The sequence below is a fragment of the Theropithecus gelada genome, chromosome 5 (genome assembly GCF_003255815.1).
Source record: "Theropithecus gelada isolate Dixy chromosome 5, Tgel_1.0, whole genome shotgun sequence".
Lineage (NCBI taxonomy): Eukaryota > Metazoa > Chordata > Mammalia > Primates > Cercopithecidae > Theropithecus > Theropithecus gelada.
In genome coordinates this window covers 70,244,047-70,265,504 of record NC_037672.1, presented here as the reverse complement: position 1 = coordinate 70,265,504, position 21,458 = coordinate 70,244,047, and the positions used below count along the sequence as shown (strand labels likewise).

At 34.9% G+C, this 21,458-nt stretch overlaps 1 protein-coding gene across 3 annotated transcripts in view; it reads right to left on the bottom strand.

Moving 5' to 3' along the window:
• GC (GC, vitamin D binding protein) overlaps positions 1-21,458 on the bottom strand; it is a 68,735-nt gene that overhangs the window by 30,644 nt on the left and 16,633 nt on the right. For 2 of the 3 annotated variants that reach the window (XM_025385930.1, XM_025385929.1), the window contains exon 2: positions 12,883-12,974. In XM_025385930.1, the coding sequence (XP_025241715.1) occupies positions 12,883-12,940 (58 nt within the window). In that variant the 5' untranslated portion in view covers positions 12,941-12,974. Of the gene's footprint in view, positions 1-12,882; positions 13,260-21,458 lie in introns of those variants that run through there. The other variant, XM_025385928.1, reaches the window with a different exon arrangement.

The window sequence follows — 21,458 nt, the reverse complement described above, 5'->3', positions numbered from 1 at the left end:
GTTGGGAAAGCTATCTCAGGTGACATGATGGTAACTGCTGTCAGGCATTAATCCCAAAGATGTCCTCTCCTCTCTAACAGTCACAATTCTATGGAAGACTGTGTAAACATATGCCTGGGTGGAAATTTCTATCTGATGGCTTGCAGCAGAGGTGGTGGTGATTGTATACAGACTTGAAAGGGTTGAATTTTTTTTTTTAAGATTCTCTTTAGGACTCATCAAATTAATGTCACCTGTTTAATGTCACATTGCCTGTAAAGGAAGCAGTCGCAGCATGTATTTTTTTGGATGGATGTCCCCCAAAATATTTTTGAGGTGAGAAAAGTCAGATTTGATAATTGTGAGAAAAAGATATTCTTCAGTAGCACTTTTTAACAAGAGACTTACTCAATCGCCCTCAAAAACACCTGGAAGGTGGAAAAGAACACGCATACCTGAATCCTGAGTCTGATGTTATTCTGGCAACCAGGACAAGGCCGTAGGGTTGATACAGCTAATTGTCAGTGGAACAAAAACAGCCACTTGCAACAAACCTCTGTTTTGTCTGAGAACCTTCACATCAAGTACATTTTCTGAAATGTATTGATTAGTTTACAAGGTTGGATATTGTGACACGTTCCAAAGGTTAAGCAAGGCAGAAAACTTCCATTATTCATTAACGGTATTCTATGGAATTGAAGACTAGAACACAGAGAAAAAGAATTGGGGCTGGAACTGTCCTCATGTGGTGATGACTGTACTTACGATGTCAATAGTTGTTTTAGTTTGCTCCTAAAGCAGAGCTAGGAAAAATGGCTGGCAGTTATATGGCAGTAGATTTTAGTTCAGTGTAAGCAATCTTTATTCCAACTGTGGCTATTTTATAACTGAAATGAAAGCAGCCTTTTGAAGAGGTGAGTTTGTTTTATCATTGTAAATATCAAAATAGATTTAAACAACAGTATATTGTAAAGATCCCTGAATTTAGTACAATGTATCCTCATCATCTATAAGATCACTTGCTGGGGATTATAAACTCGTCTCTTTTAAAAATAGTGAGAGATTATAAGGAATATTTTTTCCCATGGCTTACTGTGTTTTAAGACACACACAAAATAGCTCTAATAAGAACTTCTTTTCCTTATAATAAATAGGAGCTAAGTTTGTTTAAATTCATCCTACAAAATGGAAGAGGTTATTTTTATTAGTACTTCTCTTGTGACCATTCAATAACATGCAAAGTGAAATCCTGTATTCAAATGGGGTACCCCCAATGAACATTTTGAGAAATATTTTGTTTCTAACCTTCCAGATTCCGATTTCTCATTTCACTAAAAATGTAACGTTTCATTTAGTATATTATGGGAATGTGAGTGTGCATGTGAAGGTAGTGTAAATGGGCATTGCATGTTATCTCATTAAATCATTTGAATTGAATTAACTATTTGTGTTTGCACACAGCACTTTAGAATTCATGGGCATTATATACTGCTTTAGTTAGAATGCAAACTGATGAGAGAAAAGTTGGAAACTGGGTGGACTGCATAAGGCTTAAAGTGGTTTTGAAACTATTTTTGCTGGAACATTCAGCCTTGGGCATAACAGGAAGCAACAGAGGAAGCTCAAGAGGGATATTGAGAAAGCTCAGAATTAGAATATAAAAATAACCTGTAGAGGAAGCCGTTGCACCATGATCTTTCAGGTGAACTACCCAAAATGTACTTCTGATAAAATAATTTTATAAATGTATTTGTCCAAAGAGAAGATATCTAGCTTACAAGAGAAAGCCAATGTATGTTAATCATTGTCTCAATTTGCAAATATAGCAAATAAATACTAAAGTTAATTTGCAATGTGATTACTACGAATTGATTCCCCATTCCATGGAATACTGTTTAATAAATGTTTTTAGTGTAAAACCAGTTGAGCCCACTCCAATTCATACAGTTAAATCCTGTCTCAAATGAACTGTAAATTATATGCTCTGTTTTCAAATGTACCATTTGGTTATAAAGAAGGTGATTTGGACTTTGATATGGCCCTAGTAAATATTGGCATAATCTTAGTGACTCTGATGAAATCACTTTCACATCAAGTGACCCCCCACAGTACTAAGTGTTTACTAATTTCACCAACAGAATTTTTGCCTTTTGTGATAGCATGTACCACTTTTTATCTATATTGTGAAACATTCTGGTAAGTCTTGTTTAATTCTGAACTTTTGAAAGCCAGTGTGATTTATTTTCAGGAAATCTTTGCTGCTTCAGGCACTTTACCTCTGCCAACAGAGTTGACAATATTCATTCATACATGCAACAGGTATTTTGTGAGGCTTACTTTGTGCCAGGCATTGGGTTCAATATTGAATCTGAGCATACAGTGGAGCCCAAAATAGACACATCCTTGCCCTCATGTAACTTTCGTTCCAATGGGGATAGCTAGTAAGATACTGTCTTGTTACAAAGTTTATTATAGTAGGTATTTGCATGCCTTCACTATTACTAGTCTTTCACTAAAACCTAATTTGGTTCCCTAGAACAGTTATTTGTATACCAGGAACATAAATGGATCCTAAATAACAATGACATAAATAAGTGCTCATATAGGATGCTAGGAACTGTCTCAAGTTGCTGTTTTCCTATTGTTTTCTGGAGAATCATGGGGTTTAACAGCTCTGTTGGGCATTTTATATTTTCACAATTTCATTTCTTTGACATTTTTATTTCTATTCTGTACTGACACAAAAGTTCAGTATATTTGTTAGTATTTTTTAAAATAAATTTACCTTTTAAGAATATGGTTTGCAGTGTTTATTCAAACTAGTCAGGCATGATATTGTTGATTTCACAGTAGTGAATTTACTTAAATAGTAAACATTATTGAGTTGGTTTAGGAAGCTGATCTGGTTATAAGAGATTTCTATATCACTGGAAATATTGCCATTGAAAAAGTGTGAGCTTGAGTCAATGGTAAGAAATTCAACCCTTTTAATACTAAACCCAGAGACCCACATGACATCGATAGATAAACTAATCTAGAAGTTAATGACACCTCATAGTATGATATCAGTGGAACAAACTGAGCATCCGTTCAGACTTTGAAAATTCAAACACAAATGAAAACAGCAAAAGATATATAATCATTGGGTTAATTACTCAGAAACTGCAACTGCAATAGGAGGCAGCATCACAGACTCACTCAAACTAATGTCCTTGGGTTCACCTCGGGTGGTTGCCTGTCCTTTGTGACACTCACCAAAGTCCCAGAGTGAGTATTTTTCTTTTCTCCATGCATCTTATCCCACCTCTCTTCCCTTTTATGGGTTGGTTACCTCCTCATCTATAATTGGTTTTATAAGAGTAAAGATAGAGGAGGAGGTTTCCCTCTTCCACTTTTGGGATGGATAAAGATGATATCCCCTGCATTTAACTTGGAAGCTCAGAATACATTGAAGCACTTAAGTTCTAAAGCAATATAGGAATACATAATAATAACATCATGATAACAATTAAAATTTGAGTGCCAACAATTTGGTGGTACGGTTTTAAATATTTGACATATATTACCTGCTTTAATCCTCACAAAAATTCTATGAGGTTTGTGGTTATCACAGTTTACATCCCATGTTTACTACCTATTTTTATGCATCATTTTAAGAACTTCATTTCTGTATTTAAATTATTTCTATGAAAATTGTATTTTAAATTCTAAATAACATATAACTTTTTGAGCACATTTTGTCCGTGAGTTAGATAATTACTCTATTGAAATTTAGTGCTCTTCATTTTATGGTATCGAAAGATTCATTATTATTCATGCCTGTCTAAAATCTTAATCTCAGACTATCAGTCCTGGAAGTCATTCTTATTCTTCATTTTCTCTCTTTAAAAAAAAAAAAGTTTGCAGGGTTTGGCACAGGAAAACAGAAAGGTAAGCAGGTTGGTTGAAAGACTCAGACGCTTTGGTCTTAGTAGCGACAGAGACTTGAAGTAATACTCACTAGACGTTTGCTGATAGATCTTATAAAGGAAGCATATACTAATATTTCCTTTAAGCAAAATTGTCCTTATTTTCCATGAAAGTACTTTGAGGGAAAAGCTCATGTCTAAATTTTTAGGTCCTGGATGCTTGGCACAATTCTGGACATTCCCATAAAAGTCACTTCATTAAGCAAGTATTATAAAATCTGAAGAAAGTATCATTCATCAAGGGATGGCACAGTCATAGTTCCACATGGCACTCCTTTGATAAGGTGATATAAACAGTAAGTGGTGGTGATTCTGCCTCCCTGGCTAGCTGCATATGATCTATCTCAATTAAAACTTGAGAAAACATCAACTCAAAATGGATTAAAGGCTTAAATATAAGACCTGACACTATTAAATGAATACAAGAAAACATAGGGGAAAAACTTCATGATGTTGGTCTAGACAATGAGTTTTTTGGACATGACCCTGAAATCACAGTCAACAAAAGCAAAAATAGGCAAATCGGGTTGCATCATCGTAAAAGGCTACTGCACAGCAAAGGAAAAATTAACAAAGTGAAGAGACAACCCACAGAGTAGGAGATAATATTTGCAAACCACATGTCTGATAACAGGTTAATATACAAAATATGTAAAGAACTCAAACAACTCAATAACAAGAAAATGAATAACCCATTTAAAACATTGGCAAAGAACCCAAACATACATTTCTCAGAAGAAAACATACAAATGGCCAACAGGTTCATAAAAAAAGTTCAACATCAGGAATCATTAAAGAGATGCAAATTAAAACCACAATGAGATATCACCTCACACCTGTTAGAATGGCTATTGCCAGAAAGATTGAAAGATAAGCATTGGCAAGTATGTGGAGAAAAGGGAACTCTTTTCCACTGTTGGTGGAAATATACATTAGTATAGCCATTATGGAAAACAGTATGGATGTTTCTCAAGAAACTACAAATAGAATTACCATAGGATTTAGCAATACCACGTCTGGGTATTAATGAGTTGAAGGAATGTCTGCTCTCCCATGTATACTGTAGCATTATTCACAGCTACAAAGATACTGAAACAACCTAAGTATCCATCAACAGATTAATGGATAAAGAAAATGTGATGTATTTACACAATTGAATACTATTCATCCTTAAAAAGAGAAGGAAAGGAATTCTGTCATTTGTTATAACATGGATGATCCTGGAGAACATTATGTTAAGTAAAATAAGCCAGGTACAGAAAGAAAAACACTGCACTATATTATACATGGAATCTGAAAAAGTTGAACTCACAGAAGACTGAATTGATGGTTACTAGCGACTGCAGGGAGAAGAGGAGGGAGGGAATGAGGAGCTGCGGGGAAAATAGTGCAAAATTTCAGTTAGACAGGAGATTTCAGTTAGTTAGACAAAATTTCAGTTAGTTTTGACATCGATTGTGCGTCAGGGTGACTATAGTTAATCATGCATTTTATATTTCAAAATAAGCTGAGTAAATTTCAAATGCCTCACAAAAAATGATAAGCAGTGAGATGATAGAGGAGTTCATTGATGATTTTATCATTCCCTATTACATACAGATATCAAACTATTCCATTGTGCCCCAGAAACGTATGTAATTATAATTTGCCAATTAAAAAACAATACATTTTAAACCAGAAAACACTGTGCATGGGTGATTTCCTTTCACCGTTTCTATCAACATACACATCTCAATGACTACTGAAGTTATAACTGTATAAACTGAAATCAAATTATGCAATCTAACGGAGAGGATATATTGTACATGTATCATTATTTATGTCTCTGTCATCACACATGTTTTTGTCAAACAGATCCCCCGAGCCATTTAAATGCATATTAAATCCAACAGATAGCATTATCTTGTATAGGAAAATTTCTATTTTAAAGATTAATAATTTATCTTTTTAAAATTATAAGAAGTAGATATTTGTATATTAATTTTTAGTATGGCCAGAACAGTTTTATAGTGCTTGTCTGCTACAGGGTTGTGTTAGCAAGATTTTTTTTAATGAATGGAATATAATTTTCTAATTTTCTTATTAAATCTCAGTGAGAAACTGGAGGCTTATTATTGGACAGTTGTAAGAGCTATAATTTAAATGGGAAATTTTACTGTCAAGTACTCAATACTATTTTGTGTTACCTATTCTGATATACATTGCTTTAAGTGCTTTTATAGCACTTCATTTGTCTTAGTAAGGCTAAAGAGAACCTTTTAAACAAAGGAATTAATAATGAGCTTTGCAGTATCATGTAGATGGAAAATGGAATGCCAATGTTTTCTATAGAATATTAATTCTAGATATTACATTCCAATTGTCAACAGGATATAATTCCTTAGACATACTTGCTAAGAAAACTTAAAAGGAGCACTCACGTCAATGTTAGCCTAGTCAACAATCCAACTATGTATTTTGTTATTTATATTTTTTAAAATCTAGTATGTGTTTGTCAAATAAAAGTATGCTCATTTTAAAACCAATTATTACCTAACATTTGCAGCAGAACTGAAAAATATCAAAATAACAAATTTACTTTCATGTGTAGTCAAATTTGAAGACTGAAATGTGTTATTCTAAGATTGTGCTCTTGCTATTGTATTTTTTAATATATAACAAAATCACAGTTATTTCCATATAAAAATATTCTCACTCATAAGTGGGAGTTGAACAACGAGAACACATGGACACAGGGAGGGGAATATCACACAGTGGAGCCTATCAGGGGGTTGGGAGTTAGGGGAGGGATAACATTAGGAAAAATACCTACTGTAGATGACAGGCTGATGGGTGCAGCAAACCACCATGACACGTGTATACCTATGTAACAAACCTGCAGGTTCTGCACATGTATCCCAGAACTTAAAGTATATATATGTATATGCATACTTTATATATATATACACACACATATATATGTAACCCACGCAGGAATTCAGCTGCATCAGCAGATATGAATGTGAAGGACATGTGTAACTATGTAACACTCCTTGTATATTCCAATAAATCTTTCTAAATCAGCTTTCAGAAAAAAGTTATGTAAGTTTCACTTCTCTAGAATGAGAAACACAATTGGTTAAATGTAAACACATTTAAGCAATTCATATGTGATTTCATTTACAGAGAATAAAAATGGCTAGTAACTAATTATTTTGCCTATTTTAAATGTAAAGATACAATCATTTGTTAATATTATTTTCTTTAGGTAGTGTTAAACCTCAAGGTACTATTTTAACATGACACCCAGGTTAGCAAGTCCAAATGCTTGTAGGATCTAGGAACCACACAAGTTACATTTGATCCAAGGGAAGAAAGCATTAAATGCCCAATGGTGAGAACTGAGTGTTTAGTCCAAAAGGAGGAGTAGTAATTCAGCTCCAGTTCATCATGGCCATGTGAAAATTCGACCCTTATTACCACATATTCCTGTGTTTCCAGAGAATCTAGAAATCTAGATTTTTATGTGGAATCTCCAGGTTTTAAAATGTTGACAAGTTAAATGAGACTTTAAAGACAGACTTAGATAAACTTAGATAAACATGAGGGCGAAAGAAAACATCCATAGGAGTCTGTATTTTATCATGATTTAAGATAGAGACTTTGGATACAGATCACCTGGATTTGAATTCCTTCTTCCCTGGATAATAGTGATACCACTGGCAAGTTGCTTATCTTCTCTGTTCTTCCTCAGTTTTTTCATTTGTAAAATGAAGATGATTGTATCCTCAGGAAACAGAATATTGCTGTCAGTTATTATTATTATTATTAGCTAAATCCAGTTAGTTTGTGGTCATTGTTATACACATGAGTGTTATATATATATATGTACATAGCTATCTACACACACACACAAACAAACGTACACTGACACATCAGTTACCTACTGGGAACATGGCATCATATGAAAGAAAACTCTAAAGTCACCAATCCTTAAGGAACTTGAGTCTGATGGTAGACATAAGTACACAAAATCCCAATTTTGTAATATTACACAAAAATTTATTGAACACCTACTAAATGCCAAGTAGTGTTCTATAACTGGGAATTACAGGAAATAACAAAAGTTCTTAATTTCACAAAACTTACATTCTACATTTGTTACAATAAGCAAATGAACAACCAGTGATAAGGTAAGGTACTAGGTGCTAAGAAGAAAAAATAAATCCAAGTAAGGGGATAGAAGATAATGGAGTGGTAGGTTTTATTTGTGGTAGTTTGGCTAGGGAAGCCCCCTCTGTAAATAGACTTGGAGTAGATGCCTGAAGAAGGTGAGGAAGGGAGCTATGAGAATATCTGGACAATTAATATTCCAGGAATAGAGAAGAGGTAATGCAAAGCCCTGGCGTACAAAGGACTTAGAGTGTGAGATAATGTGGAGGCCAGTGCGGTCAGATCAGAATGAATGAGAAAAATAGGAGAGAGAGAGAGAGAGAGAGGGAGAGGAAGCAATGGGTAGAATGAAGAAGTTAGGTGACCAAAAATATTGGGGAAGGGCATCATCAATTCCTTTTAGAGGTTTCTTCATCTTGTCTTCTCCTAAATAGATTAAGCTGATGACATTTTAGAGAGTGCACACACTTATCCTTATAATACATAATGGTGACTGCATATGTGGCATTGCACCTGATATCAATAAGATGAAACATTGCTATTGATTTTCAGGGAGGTTAACATTGCTCTCAATGAGAGCTGTATGACTTCAGCCCTTGTGTAGGGCTGTTTTGACAGGGAAGGAAGAGAAGGAAAAGCGTAGCTCACCCACTAACCCAAAGGGAACTTTCTTCTTGCAGTTTTATATCATGTTTAATAAAAAAAAATGCTGTGAATGAAATGCTTAAAGCAAAAAGGAAAATGTTCATAATAGAAACCTGTTTTTGCCAACAGCTCTTATCAACTGCAGTGGTTTATTTCCTGTTGGCATGATTACCTTAATAATTTTCTAGCTATGTCACAAGCATCTGATCTTTGACAAACCTGACCAAAACAAGAAATGGGGAAAGGATTCCCTATTTAATAAATGGTGCTGGGAAAACTGGCTAGTCGTATGTAGAAAGCCAAAACTGGATCCCTTCCTTACACCTTATACAAAAAATTAACTCAAGGTGGATTAAAGACTTAAATGTTAGACCTAAAACCATAAAAACCCCAGAAGAAAAGCCAGGCAATATCATTCAGGACATAGGCATGGTCAAAGACTTCATGACCAAAACACCAAAAGCAGTGGCAACAAAAGACAAAACAGACAAATGGGATCTAATTAAACTAAAGAACTTCTGCACAGCAAAAGAAACTACCATCAGAGTGAACGGGCAACCTACAGAATGGGAGAAAATTTTTGTAATCTACCCATCTGACAAAGGGCTAATATCCAGAATCTACAACGAACTTAAACAGTATTACAAGAAAGAAAAACAACCCCATCAAAAAGTGGGCAAAGAATATGAACAGATACTTCTCAAAAGAACACATTTATGCAGCCAACAGACACATGAAAAAATGCTCATCATCACTGGCCATCAGAGAAGTGCAAGTCAAAACCACAATGAGATACCATCTCATACCAGTTGGGATGACAATTATTAAAAAGTCAGGAAACAACAGATGCTGGAGAGGATATGCAGAAATAGGAACACTTTTACACTGTTGGTGGGAGTATAAACTAGTTCAACCATTGTGGCAGACAGTGTGGCGATTCCTCGAGGATCTAGAACTAGAAATACCATTTGACCCAGCCATCCCATTACTGGGGATATACCCAAAGGATTATAAATCATGCTATTATAAAGACACATGCACACATATGTTTATTGTGGTACTATTCACAATAGCAAGGACTTGGAACCAACCCAAATGTCCATCAATGATAGACTGGATTAAGAAAATGTGGCATATATATACCATGGAATACTATGCAGTCATAAAAAAGGATGAGTTCATGTCCCTTGCAGGGACATGGATGCAGCTGGAAACCATAATTCTGAGCAAACTATCACAAGGACAGAAAACCAAACACCACAAGTTCTCACTCATAGGTGGGAGTTGAACAATGAGAACACTTGGACACAGGGTGGGGAACATCACGGCCTGGGCCTGTCGTGGGGTGGGGGGGCAGGGGGAGGGATAGCATTAGGAGAAATAACTAATGTAAATGTGGAGTTAATGGGTGCGGCAAACCAACATGGCACATGTATACCTATGTATCCAACCTGCACGTTGTGCACATGTACCCTAGAACTTAAAGTATAATAAAAAACAAAAGAAAACTTGAATGGAAAAAAAAGAAAAGAAGAAAATGCAAAAAAAAAATATTATTTTTAGTGCTCTGTTAACAGTGTAACTTAAAACAGATTTTTTTTGGTGTAGTTTAATTTTAAAAATCAATTTTTATAAATGTTTCCTGATCATTAAAGGTAACTTCTCTATCTGCAAGTTAAAAAAAAAACAATTTTGTAGCTGTATCACTAGTCTTTGTTACTTGGTTTCTTTGGAAGGGAAGAGGGAAAGATACATTGTATATTAATATTCCATCCATTTCAGTCCTAGGGGAAGAAGCCTCTTGTAGGCAACTGGCGAAGACTGCCTTGTTGCTTCTCATAAGGTAGCAAAAGTGGACATTTTCTTATGACACTATCCAGATTTAGCAGGATAAGTAAGCTCTTTTCTCCAAGATGTACCCAGTGGCTTGGGAACAAGATTTCCAATGTTGTTTGATAGGAGAGGGCTGGCTTAACTGGAGCCTGTCCAGTAAAGGTTCATCCGTAACAGTATCTATTTTAGACCCAAGGTTTCCAAAGAATAGTTCCATAGGTATAGACATTGTAGAAAAGAGTCAATATGTTGAGACACTCAGAGTTAGATAAGATTTCTTTCCTGTAGTGTTTCTCAGAACCTTTAGGACAACAAAGGCATTGATCGTGAAACCACCAAGGAGGAATAAAGTATGGTTCATTTCTTAAATATGTTTGCTCACAGAAACTTCTTTTCAAGATAAGTTTTGAACGTTATATATTTTTAAACAGGTGCTTAAATAAATGCTGTGAGTGGTCAGCTCTCTAGAACTATCACAGCTAGAGAAAACTGCAATCCAAACCAATCCCCCACAAAACAAGGATATTCAGAACCTAAGAGTCCTCAGAACTCCCTTAATCTGTACACTTTGTAACTTCCTGCCAGGAGAGAACACAGCTAGCTTCTAAGTAAACTGCTGACTTGGTCTTTGGGTCATGCTCAGGTATTAGAGAATAGAGAATTGATAGATCAGGACTACTCCCCCCAAATATTGAATATTAATGCTTACAAGTGTATTATGTATGTCTCAAGATATCATCTGGAATATGGCACATTGGTTATAAGAATGAAGCTTAGATCTTCAAGAGGACTGACTGGAGGTTTTTAGCATCCATTTCATCAGAATCTGAGCACTGCTGAGAATGTTGAAGTAGAGATTGCAGAATGCTCTGTTATTCTCCAAAGGACAGTGTCATTCTTTGAGGTGAAGCCAGTGCACACCTATTGAGTCAGTAGTCTAAGATGGTGATTCATGCTCCTGGTTATGGCCTCCATATATAATTCCAATTCCTAGCCATTATTGGACCTTCTGTGTTTGAAGATCCTGATCTGAACCTGCTTCAGTAGGATTTTTCAGGATCAGATCTGCCCCAGTAAATCCTTGGCCAAAAGAATAAGACTTAAAGGGATTTCTTGGAACATGGCCTATTCAGAGGTCTTATAAGGGACACAATTTATGTTGCTTTTTTATACCCTGCACTGTCTGGGAAAGACTTTGTAGTCTTACCTAAGGACGCATAGCTTACTTAAGAATTGATGGGTAAGACAAGAGTTAAAATAATTTGAATGATTATAGTAAGATCAAGGAAAAGTAAATGTAAGAAGAATAATAAAAAGTCAAGAGCAAGGTTATGCATGTCACAGTTAATAACTGATAATTCCTGAGAACACACACTTTATTCCACTGGTAAAATACATTACTAATATGAATAATAGTGTTTCAATTAGGTGAGGCTGTTAACCAACAGCACTAAATGAAAAACTTAATTTTACAAAGCAGGATAAATGCAGATTTCCCTTGTGAACATTAAAGAATCAGCCAGAAAAGTAAATTGAACTAATTATGAAAAGTTTCCCAGCTGTAGAATTCATAAAGTTGTATACTTCACATAATCTTAGTTTGTGTCATGTAAAAAAGTTTTTAAACATTGCCCAAAGATGAAGACACCATCTGAAGAATAATTTTAATGAAAAATATATCTCAATTATATTATTTGTGGTTGTGTTTCATAGCTATAGAAAAATTTTATGTGAGGGGTATTTTTTTTTTACACTTTTTAAAAAAAATTTATTTATTATTATTATACTTTAAGTTGTAGGGTACATGTGCAAATACCGTGCATTTTCAAATATTGCATGTATAGGATTCGTTTAAGGGGATCAAAGGAATCTCTAAGTTGACATCATGCATCATTGGCATGGCATATTACACTCTCAATGGTAATAAATATTTGAAGTCTTAGTAAATGCTTAATGGTGGATCACAGTCTTTATTTGCATTATCTTGTAACAATTAGCAAATGTCTAATTTTAAATCATTCTCTTTAGGTCTTGCTTATCAACAAAGGAGGGATGGATAATTGACAAATTATATAACTACATTTGCTTTCTTTGACAAAATTCTTGTGTTGATTTTTTTGTAGATTCCAATTCAACATTACATGGCATTGTGGAGCTCTCATCAATGCCCCTATGGTCCTTATGCCTCTCCCCAACATCTTCACCAGTTCTTCTGTTTCTTACATTTTATTTCATTTTTTAAGTGATACTATAAAGTTAAACTAGTAAGAGTTCCTGTAAATGGTCACAACAAAAGAAATCTTACCTCTCTCTAAAGCATGTCCAAATGCCACAGCAAGCAGTAATACCAGGACCCTCTTCATTTTTCTACCAGAGTCTTGCAGCACCTCCTGTCTCCTGTAGGTGACCATGTAAATGGTGGCAGCCAAAAATAATTGGTTTTCTTTTTACGAAGATTCCTGACTATGAATTAATCAATTATTAATCTCTACACAGAAGTAAGGGGCTGTTATCTTTGGCCCAAAAGAGATAAAATAATATCAATCAAGGTAAATAGACACCTTGGGGATACTGTAGTGGAAAATCTAGGAGATTTTAATCATTAACTTTGTCAAACTGCAAAAGAGCCAAGGTATATAGATTATTTTCCACTGCTGTTCCTCACTAAAGTTTACTTAATATGTTAGTAATGGACACCTTCTCCCCCCGTATAGGGCTATGTGTCTTCTTTGGACACCCCACCTTTCTCATATGTAAGTGGAAAATTGGAAACTCTCTCTTTACCTCTCTTCCTCTCTTTGTTTAAGTCTACTACAAATAAGCATTACCTTAAAATATTGCAGATCAGATGTTCTAAGTAATAAGGGGAAAAAAGAGTTAAAGCCAATTCAGCATAATATTTTAAATCCATAATTCTGATGCTATGAAGTAATTTTATTTGAGATGATGGCATAGTACTTTGTATTTCTATGCTATGTTACACTTTCTGAAGCACAGGCATATATATTAAAAATAACCTTTGAAGTGAGGCAAATAACTGGAGAGGTTAAATGGCTCACCACTGCCAATCATAAAAAGTTAGTGGCAAATATTGGACTCCCTACAGTGATTTTAAAGCTCCTTCTACTAATAGTTCACAACTAGTATATTTTATGGGCATGGAATTCGAGAGCTCAGAGAGGCCCTGTAAGACATGAAATCCAACATCTTCATTTTCCAGAAGAGTGAATTGAGCACTGGGTAAATTCTGCGACTTGTCTAGAGAGTCACAGGTAGACCATTCACTGGAATTAGATGAGTTCCACTCCTGGATTTTGCAGTAGCCCTCTTTTCAGGAAATGGTCAGGTTCAGGTTGTTACACAGGCTCTAAAATCAAATCCCTACTCAGCTTTCATAGCTGTGTAACCTTCGGAAATTTATTTTGCCCCTCTATGTTTCATTTTCCTCATATGCAACGTGGTGATAAGTCAGTACATTTGACACAACATTGCTATGAGGTTAATTAAGGTAATCTGGGTGCAGGGTTCATGGTAACATCCATCACATAGTGACATGGATTAATGTCACCTATTACTCTTATTCTAGTTCTTGCCACTTTCTCCCACTGGCATTCCAAATTTATAATATCTGAGAAGGTCAATGGAACTAATGAGGCCATTGGAACTCAGTGGAAGAGTTTAAAGCCAGTTCTGTGTCCAGGGTCTCACAGACAAGTGATTTAAAACTTCATGATCAACTCAGTAACCAAGAATTATCTACATGGGCAGAGCCTGTCAAAATTTCAGTAAACCAATTTAGGTGGTTACAGGTTTAGTCAGAGTTTCTATCTATATTGAAAATCCTTGGGTGTTATATTCAGAAAATAAGAGTCCAGCTAGTTGGAAAAAGATACCTATGCCAGATCAAAGCACAAGGATCTCTGTAAGGCCAGTGGAAATCCATATGGTCAAGGAGATAGCTTTCTTGTCCAAGAGCCAACTCTATCCCTTCAAGGATCAACTTTCTGATTACTGTAAATCTAAATTTTCCGTTCCCTTTGGCTGAATTCTTAGTTTACTGTGCAAGTTAATTTAAAAGTGTATTTTACTCCCATGGCAAATTATTTGGAAATGAAACTCCAAATGAGTGTGAAAGTTTAAAAAGTACTCAGAACCCCAAAACTCAGAGAGGTAGTAACACATTACCATATTGCTACAGTTTTCTTTTTTCTTTAAGATATTATACTGTATTTATACTTCTGTATCCCTTTTATTCAACTGTATTTCAGTCATCTGATTAGTTCCATTAAAAAGACACACTCAGGTTATTTTCCACGAATTTTGATACAGAGTTTAAGATCTGCTCATTCTTTCATTTTTTTAAAAATTAAACTTTATCTCTGCTTTTGCAATAACATTTATCACGTTTGTTTAATGATAAACTACATGTAGCAAGAATTGCAACATCTCATTTAGATGCCCTCTTGAGAAATCTCTATACAAGCTGCCAAATGTATTCTCTTGACTGATTTTTTCTAAACGAAATTAGGCAAAACAGGCTAGTAGCTAAATATATGAGCCTTTTTTTTCAGTCTTATTTATGTAACTTTCCTTAATCTTTCAAATGTTGATTGCTTACTGTGATTCTAAAACTGGGAAGAAATAATCATAATTGGCCTAAATGAGAGGCCTCAAGCGACAATGATTACTCTAGTAAGTCAGATGGGGAAAAAATGGGTGAAAAAGACCAAATCAAACCTCCTCACATTGTCTATGACAGCAGCAGTTATAGCAACTCAGAAATGTATTACTGAAATATATATTTAACAAGATTTATTGAATATGTAAGCAGTAGAATTTTGCAGGAGCTGTTTTTCCTGTATAAAACTGATTTGAAGTAGCCTCTTTCCCTCTTTCCTGTGTTTCCATCTCGCCATTGGCTTCAGAGGAAACGCAGATCTCTCCCTAACTAGGGCTAGTTCCAGGCAAAATTGTGAGGCAGATAAAGCCTATCTTTAGTTCTTTTCTCTATCCCATGTCCCTTCTTTTAGTAAGGCTTAGTTACTAAAAGATAACACTGATACTTCTCTTTATCAGAACAGTATCTTTAACATTTTAATGCTGCCACAGGCTTCTTAAAAACTCTTACTGTACTCCTGTAGAAATGATCTTCTTCAGAATGATTTTGTCCAAGTGTTCTCTTCATTCAGATTCTCTTTATACTATTAAAATGCATTATCAGTATCTTTTCCTGATAAATGAACTGGTGAAATTGATATCAGTGGTTCGAAGCAACACCCTTAAAGTTGATGTACGGAGAGGAACAGAACACAATCCAGGTTTCAGGAAATTCTTATAGCCCAGATATTTAGCTATGATTGACTTCCATAAAAAATTCCAGTATCCTTGTAATAAATCTCTTTTTACTTAAGCTTATTCTAGCTGAATTTGCAATTAAAAGCATTCTAACTATCCTACCTTTAAATCATTCTCCCCTCTGTTGCTGTCATTATTGTTCAAAAATGCAAATAAGACTGTGTTACTGCCTCCCTATTTAAAATGATTTAGACCAATGCCTGTGCTTAAAGTTCATGAATTCATCCTACTTACGTCTAAAAAGGATTCTTTGCCGTGTATGTATATTAAAATTAAGTACAGCTGAACTGCTTGTGGTTCACTGAACACATTGTGCTATTGAGCTTTCCACAGTCTTTGTTCACATTCTTCTTTTTCCTCGTACTCTATTTTGTGTGTTTGTTGTCCCTTGTCTGTCGGCCTTTCATTTATTCATTTAACATATATTTAATTCATACCACTTTGTACTAAGTAACATGCAAGCTGTTGATACTACCATGTCAAAAGATCTACATGGCTCTTCCCCTCATGGACCTTCTTAGTCTAACTAGGAAGACAGATGTTGAAGACTAAATGACAAGTGTGCTGAGCTGTGAGGGTGCAGAGAATAGAAGGGGTAAGAATAGATACAGCGAGAGCAGTGTGAAGACTGCTTTAGAAGTCCAAGCAAGGGATGACAGAAGTGTGGCCCGTGGTGCTGGCAGAGGCGTGAGATGGTTTAAGAGACAGAATCATCAGGGAGTGGTAATTGACTAGACTTTGGCTGTCGGGGGAAGAGTCAGAAGTTATGCCGAGGTTTCTAGCTTGTGCAAGTGGTTGGATATTAATGCCAATCTCTGAAACAGAAGACATTGAAGAAGACCCACAAGGAAGATGTGTTCAGGTGGAATTTTGAGTAGGCAGCTGGGTCCATGACTCTGGAGCTTGGAAGACACCCAAAATTTCCAGGTTGTGCTGAGTCCACCTCCTCTGTGCTTTGCTCTTCCACAGTGCTCCTACTATAGCTAAGACACCTTCATTTTGTTATCCCCAACAGCTAGCACAGCTAGCACAGATAGAAACTGAATGTGGTAAACCCTCAGTCATAATCAGTTTAATGAAGGAATTTAAATGCCTAGAGAAATTTATCAACCCTGGATTTAAAAATGAAAGACTATGCTAGAATTCTGTAATTCGTTTATGCTCATTGAAATCCAGGTGTAATTTGAGTAATCATGGTTTTCATGAACAAGGCAATTCATTTTTAATTTTACTTGGATTTTCACACAAATCTGCAAATGATTTATTCGTATTTTAAAACAATAGGGGCCGTTATAGAAATATATTCCACAGAGTGCAGGAGTTCAGAAAATTCTGCAAATATAAACGAGTTTATTAACCAAATGGTTTCATTGATTTTAAAATGACAATTTGAGGCACAATTAGAGATAAATTGACGTCTACCATGACCCTCTTTACTAAGGCTGTAGTAGTTTATGAAGTCTTGTATAACAAACTGCCAAATAGGTTGGGCGTGGTGGCTCACACCTGTAATCCCAGCACTGTGGGAGGCCGAGACAGGTAGATCACCTGAGGTCAGGAGTTTGAGACCAGCCTGGCCTACATGGTGAAACCCTGTCTCTACTAAAAATACGAAAATTAACTGGGCGTGGTAAGCAGGCACCTGTAATCCCAGCTACTTGGGAGGCAGAGGCAGGAGAATCGCTTGAACCCATGAGGTGGAGGTTGCAGTGAGCCAAGATTACACCATTGCACTCTAGCAGGGGGACAAGAGTGAGACTTCATCTCAAAAAAAAAAAAAAGAAAAAGAAAAAGAAAAAAAACCCCAGAAAACAAAAAACAAAAAACAAAACAAAACAAAAAAAACCAAACTGCCAAATAGCCATAACTTTCCCCAAAACACTTTCATTAAGAAATATACATCTCTGAGGAGAAACATAGATATTTAAGAGAAATGATGGTTCAGACTAGATGCAAATGATTTTATCTTCTGCTTGAAAAAAAACAGAGAGAGGATAAAAAAAAGAAAGAAGAAAGGAAAGAAAGAAAGAAAAAGAAAGAAAGAAAAAGAAAGAAAGAAAGATAAAGAAAGAAAGAGAAAGAAAGAAAGAAAAAGAAAGAAAGAAAGAGAGAAAAAAAGAAAGAAAGAAAGAAAGAAAGGAAAGAAGTTGAAAATAGAATTTAAAAAATAGTCTAGGAGCAAGGTTTATATGAGACTTAGCTGATAATCACAGACAGGCAGCTACACCTCTTTCCACCTCTATTGTTCAATGGAATGAGGAATGACATAATAATCACTGTTAAATATATAGTCATAACTAGTTAACTGTCAGCTAAGTATCCTTAAGTAAAATATTTAGGTTCTTAGTATTTTTAAGTAAAAATATTTAGGTTCAGTTAATTAAAAAGAAATGGCTTTATAATAAGTTTTTACTGAACTATTTTCCAACACTGAAGCCAGGTAATTCATAGAAACAGGTCTGAATATTAAAACTATGTAATTACTTTTACAAGTATTGACAATTGTAGTATATTTTTACATTATGTATATAGAGAAAGGTGATAAAGAGAAAATGAAAGAATGGAGAAAAGAGAAGAAAAGATAAAATACAAAATGTGATAGAATGAGAAAATAAGCCAATATATACTAAAACATCCATATGTGAACCACCCTGATAGATGTCCCCAAATGTACATATATATATTTAGATTTTAAATATATATATTTCCAGGAATAGAATGGAGTCCTCAAAAATAGAACAAATGTTAATTTTCATAGCCTGGCTAATCTTTGTTAAGAGCTTCTAATAATACAGTTTTCTATACATTCTGTAATGAACAGGACTCTAAAGAGGAAAAGGACTGGCAATTTGAATAATTAAAGCTGACCATTAAATTGGGTTATATGAGTGAGTTTAAAAAAGTTTTCAGGATCATATTGCAAAATAAGTTAAAATATTAGATGATCTAATAGATTCTTTTTTACTGAAGGAGAAACGAATGTTCTCAGTTTTCAGGAATTTCTTTTTAGAGCCATCTAGAAAGTCAGGAAAAGGCAGAATAATGGCAGACCAAAGGTGCCCACACCCTAATCCCTGCAACCTGTAATTCTGTTATGTTACCTGGCAAGGGGGAATTGAGGTTGCATATAAAATTAATCAATTTAATTTAAAATATTTTCTTGGCTTATTAGGATAGGCTCAATGTTATTGCAAAGGTCCTTTAAGTGTAGAAGAATGAGGCAGAATGTCAGAATGAAAGAGATGTGAGAAGGAAAGCAGAGGTTGGAGGGATGGGATTGCTGACTTTGAAGATGGAAGGGATCTGTGAGCCAAGAAATGCAGGCAGCCCCTAGAAGCTGGAAAGGGCAAGAAAATGGAAAGGAGTGTTAAAGTCTCCAATTCCCATTGAGAGTTTTAGCATTTCCCCTTATAGTTTTTAGTCTATTGTGTTTTTGCTTCTTGAAATTTGAAGCTCTGTTATAATACACATACAGAATTATAATGATTATCTTTCTGACAAGTTATTCCTTTTAACAGTATGTCCTTCTTTATCTATGATAATACTTTGTCTTGAAATCTATTTTGTCTAATATTATTAGGTGGTTGCAAAAGTAATTGTGGTTTTTGCAATTAAAAGTCATGTTCTTATTTAGTAGTTGTCTCTACTTTTACTTTCAATGGTAAAAACCATTTTTCACCAACCAAAAACTTTTGCACCAACGTAATAATATAGCCATGACAACTTCCTTATGCTTAGTAATTAAGTGGTACATCTTTTTATATATTTTTACTTTCAATCTAGTTGTGTCTTTGTGTTTAAAGTGAATCCCTTGAAAAGAACCATTCAAACATCTTGCTTGTTTTATCAAGACATAATCTTGGAGTGTTTAGTTCATTTATGTTTAATGCTCTTATTGCTATGATTGGGTTTGAATGTACATTCTTATTATTTTTTCATGTTTGCTTTCCACTTTTTTCTTCTGTATTTTGTTCCCTTTTTGTTCATTTTCTGACTCTTTTGTCTCAGTTGAATATTTTATTGTTTATTTTAATATTTGTGATTTTAAGCTATTAATTTTGTTAAATTGTAATGGTTTCCCTAGGGCTAATAATATTTGTCTTTAATATGTCCAAGTTTATTGGTTTTTCATCCTACACTTTTCACTTTCTATTTTATACCTGACAGTTTTTTCTTCACATTTTCACACCTCATATGTCATATTTTTATATCACATTTCCTACATTTAAAAAGCTTACAACAGTGTATCATTTACCAATCCCATTGCTTGTACTATTTTAAAAATACTTTTTGTTTGTTCAGGCTTCATAAACTTTTCTTTCAAAGCTATTCTTTTTGCTTAAAAGTTTTTTAGCACTATAAACATGATTTTTCATTATCTTTTGATAAGGGGTTGGCAGTCATTCTTTTCATTGCTGTCATGTATGTAGTATTATTTTTTCCTCTGGTTGCTTTTAAGATGATTACTTTACCTTTTTTTTCAGTGATTATCCTAGGATATGCATCATATGATTCTCTTTTTTTAATTGCTGGGATTTTTATAGGGATTGCATTAAATCTATAGATCAAGTTGGAAAGAATGCAAATCTTGACAGTACTGAATCTTCCTATTCATGAACTTAAAATATCTCTCCATTTATTTAGTTCTTCTTTGATTTGTTTCATCAGAGGTTGTAATTTCCCTCACATAGATCTTGTATGTATTTCATTGGATTTATGCCTAAATATTTCTTTTTTCTTTTAATACCTTAAGTCCTAGGGTACATGTGCACAACGTGAAGGTTTGTTACATAGGTATGTGTGTGCCATGTTGGTTTGCTGCACCCATCAACTCGTCATTCGGTGTTTCTCCTAATGCTATCCCTTCCCCAATCCCTACTCCCTGACAGGCCCTGGTGTCTGATGTTCGCTGCCCTGTGTCCAAGTGTTCTCATTGTTCATTTTCCACCTATGAGTGAGAACATGCGGTGTTTAGTTTTCTGTGCTTGCAATAGTTTGCTCAGAATGATGGTTTCCAGCTTCATCCATGTCCCTGCAAAGGACATCAACTCATCCTTTTTTATGGCTACATAGTATTCCATGATGTACATGTGCCACATTTTCTTAATCTAGTCTATCATTCATGGACATTTGGGATGGTTCCAAGTCTTTGCTATTGTGAATAGTGCCGCAATAAACATATGTGTGCATGTGTCTCTATAGTAGCATGATTTATAATCTTTTCAGTACATACCCAGTAATGGGATTGCTGGGTCAAATGGTCTTTCTAGGTCTAGATCCTACAGGAATCGTCACACTGTCTTCCACAATGGTTGAACTAATTTACACTCCCACCAACAGTGTAAAAGCATTCCTATTTCTGCATATCCTCTCCAGCATCTGTTGTTGTCTGACTTTTTAATGATCGCCATTCAAAGTGATGTAAGATGGTATCTCATTGTGGTTTTGATTTGCATTTCTCTGATGACCAGTGATGATGAGCATTTTTTTTTTTTTTTTTTTTTTGAGACGGAGTCTCGCTCTGTC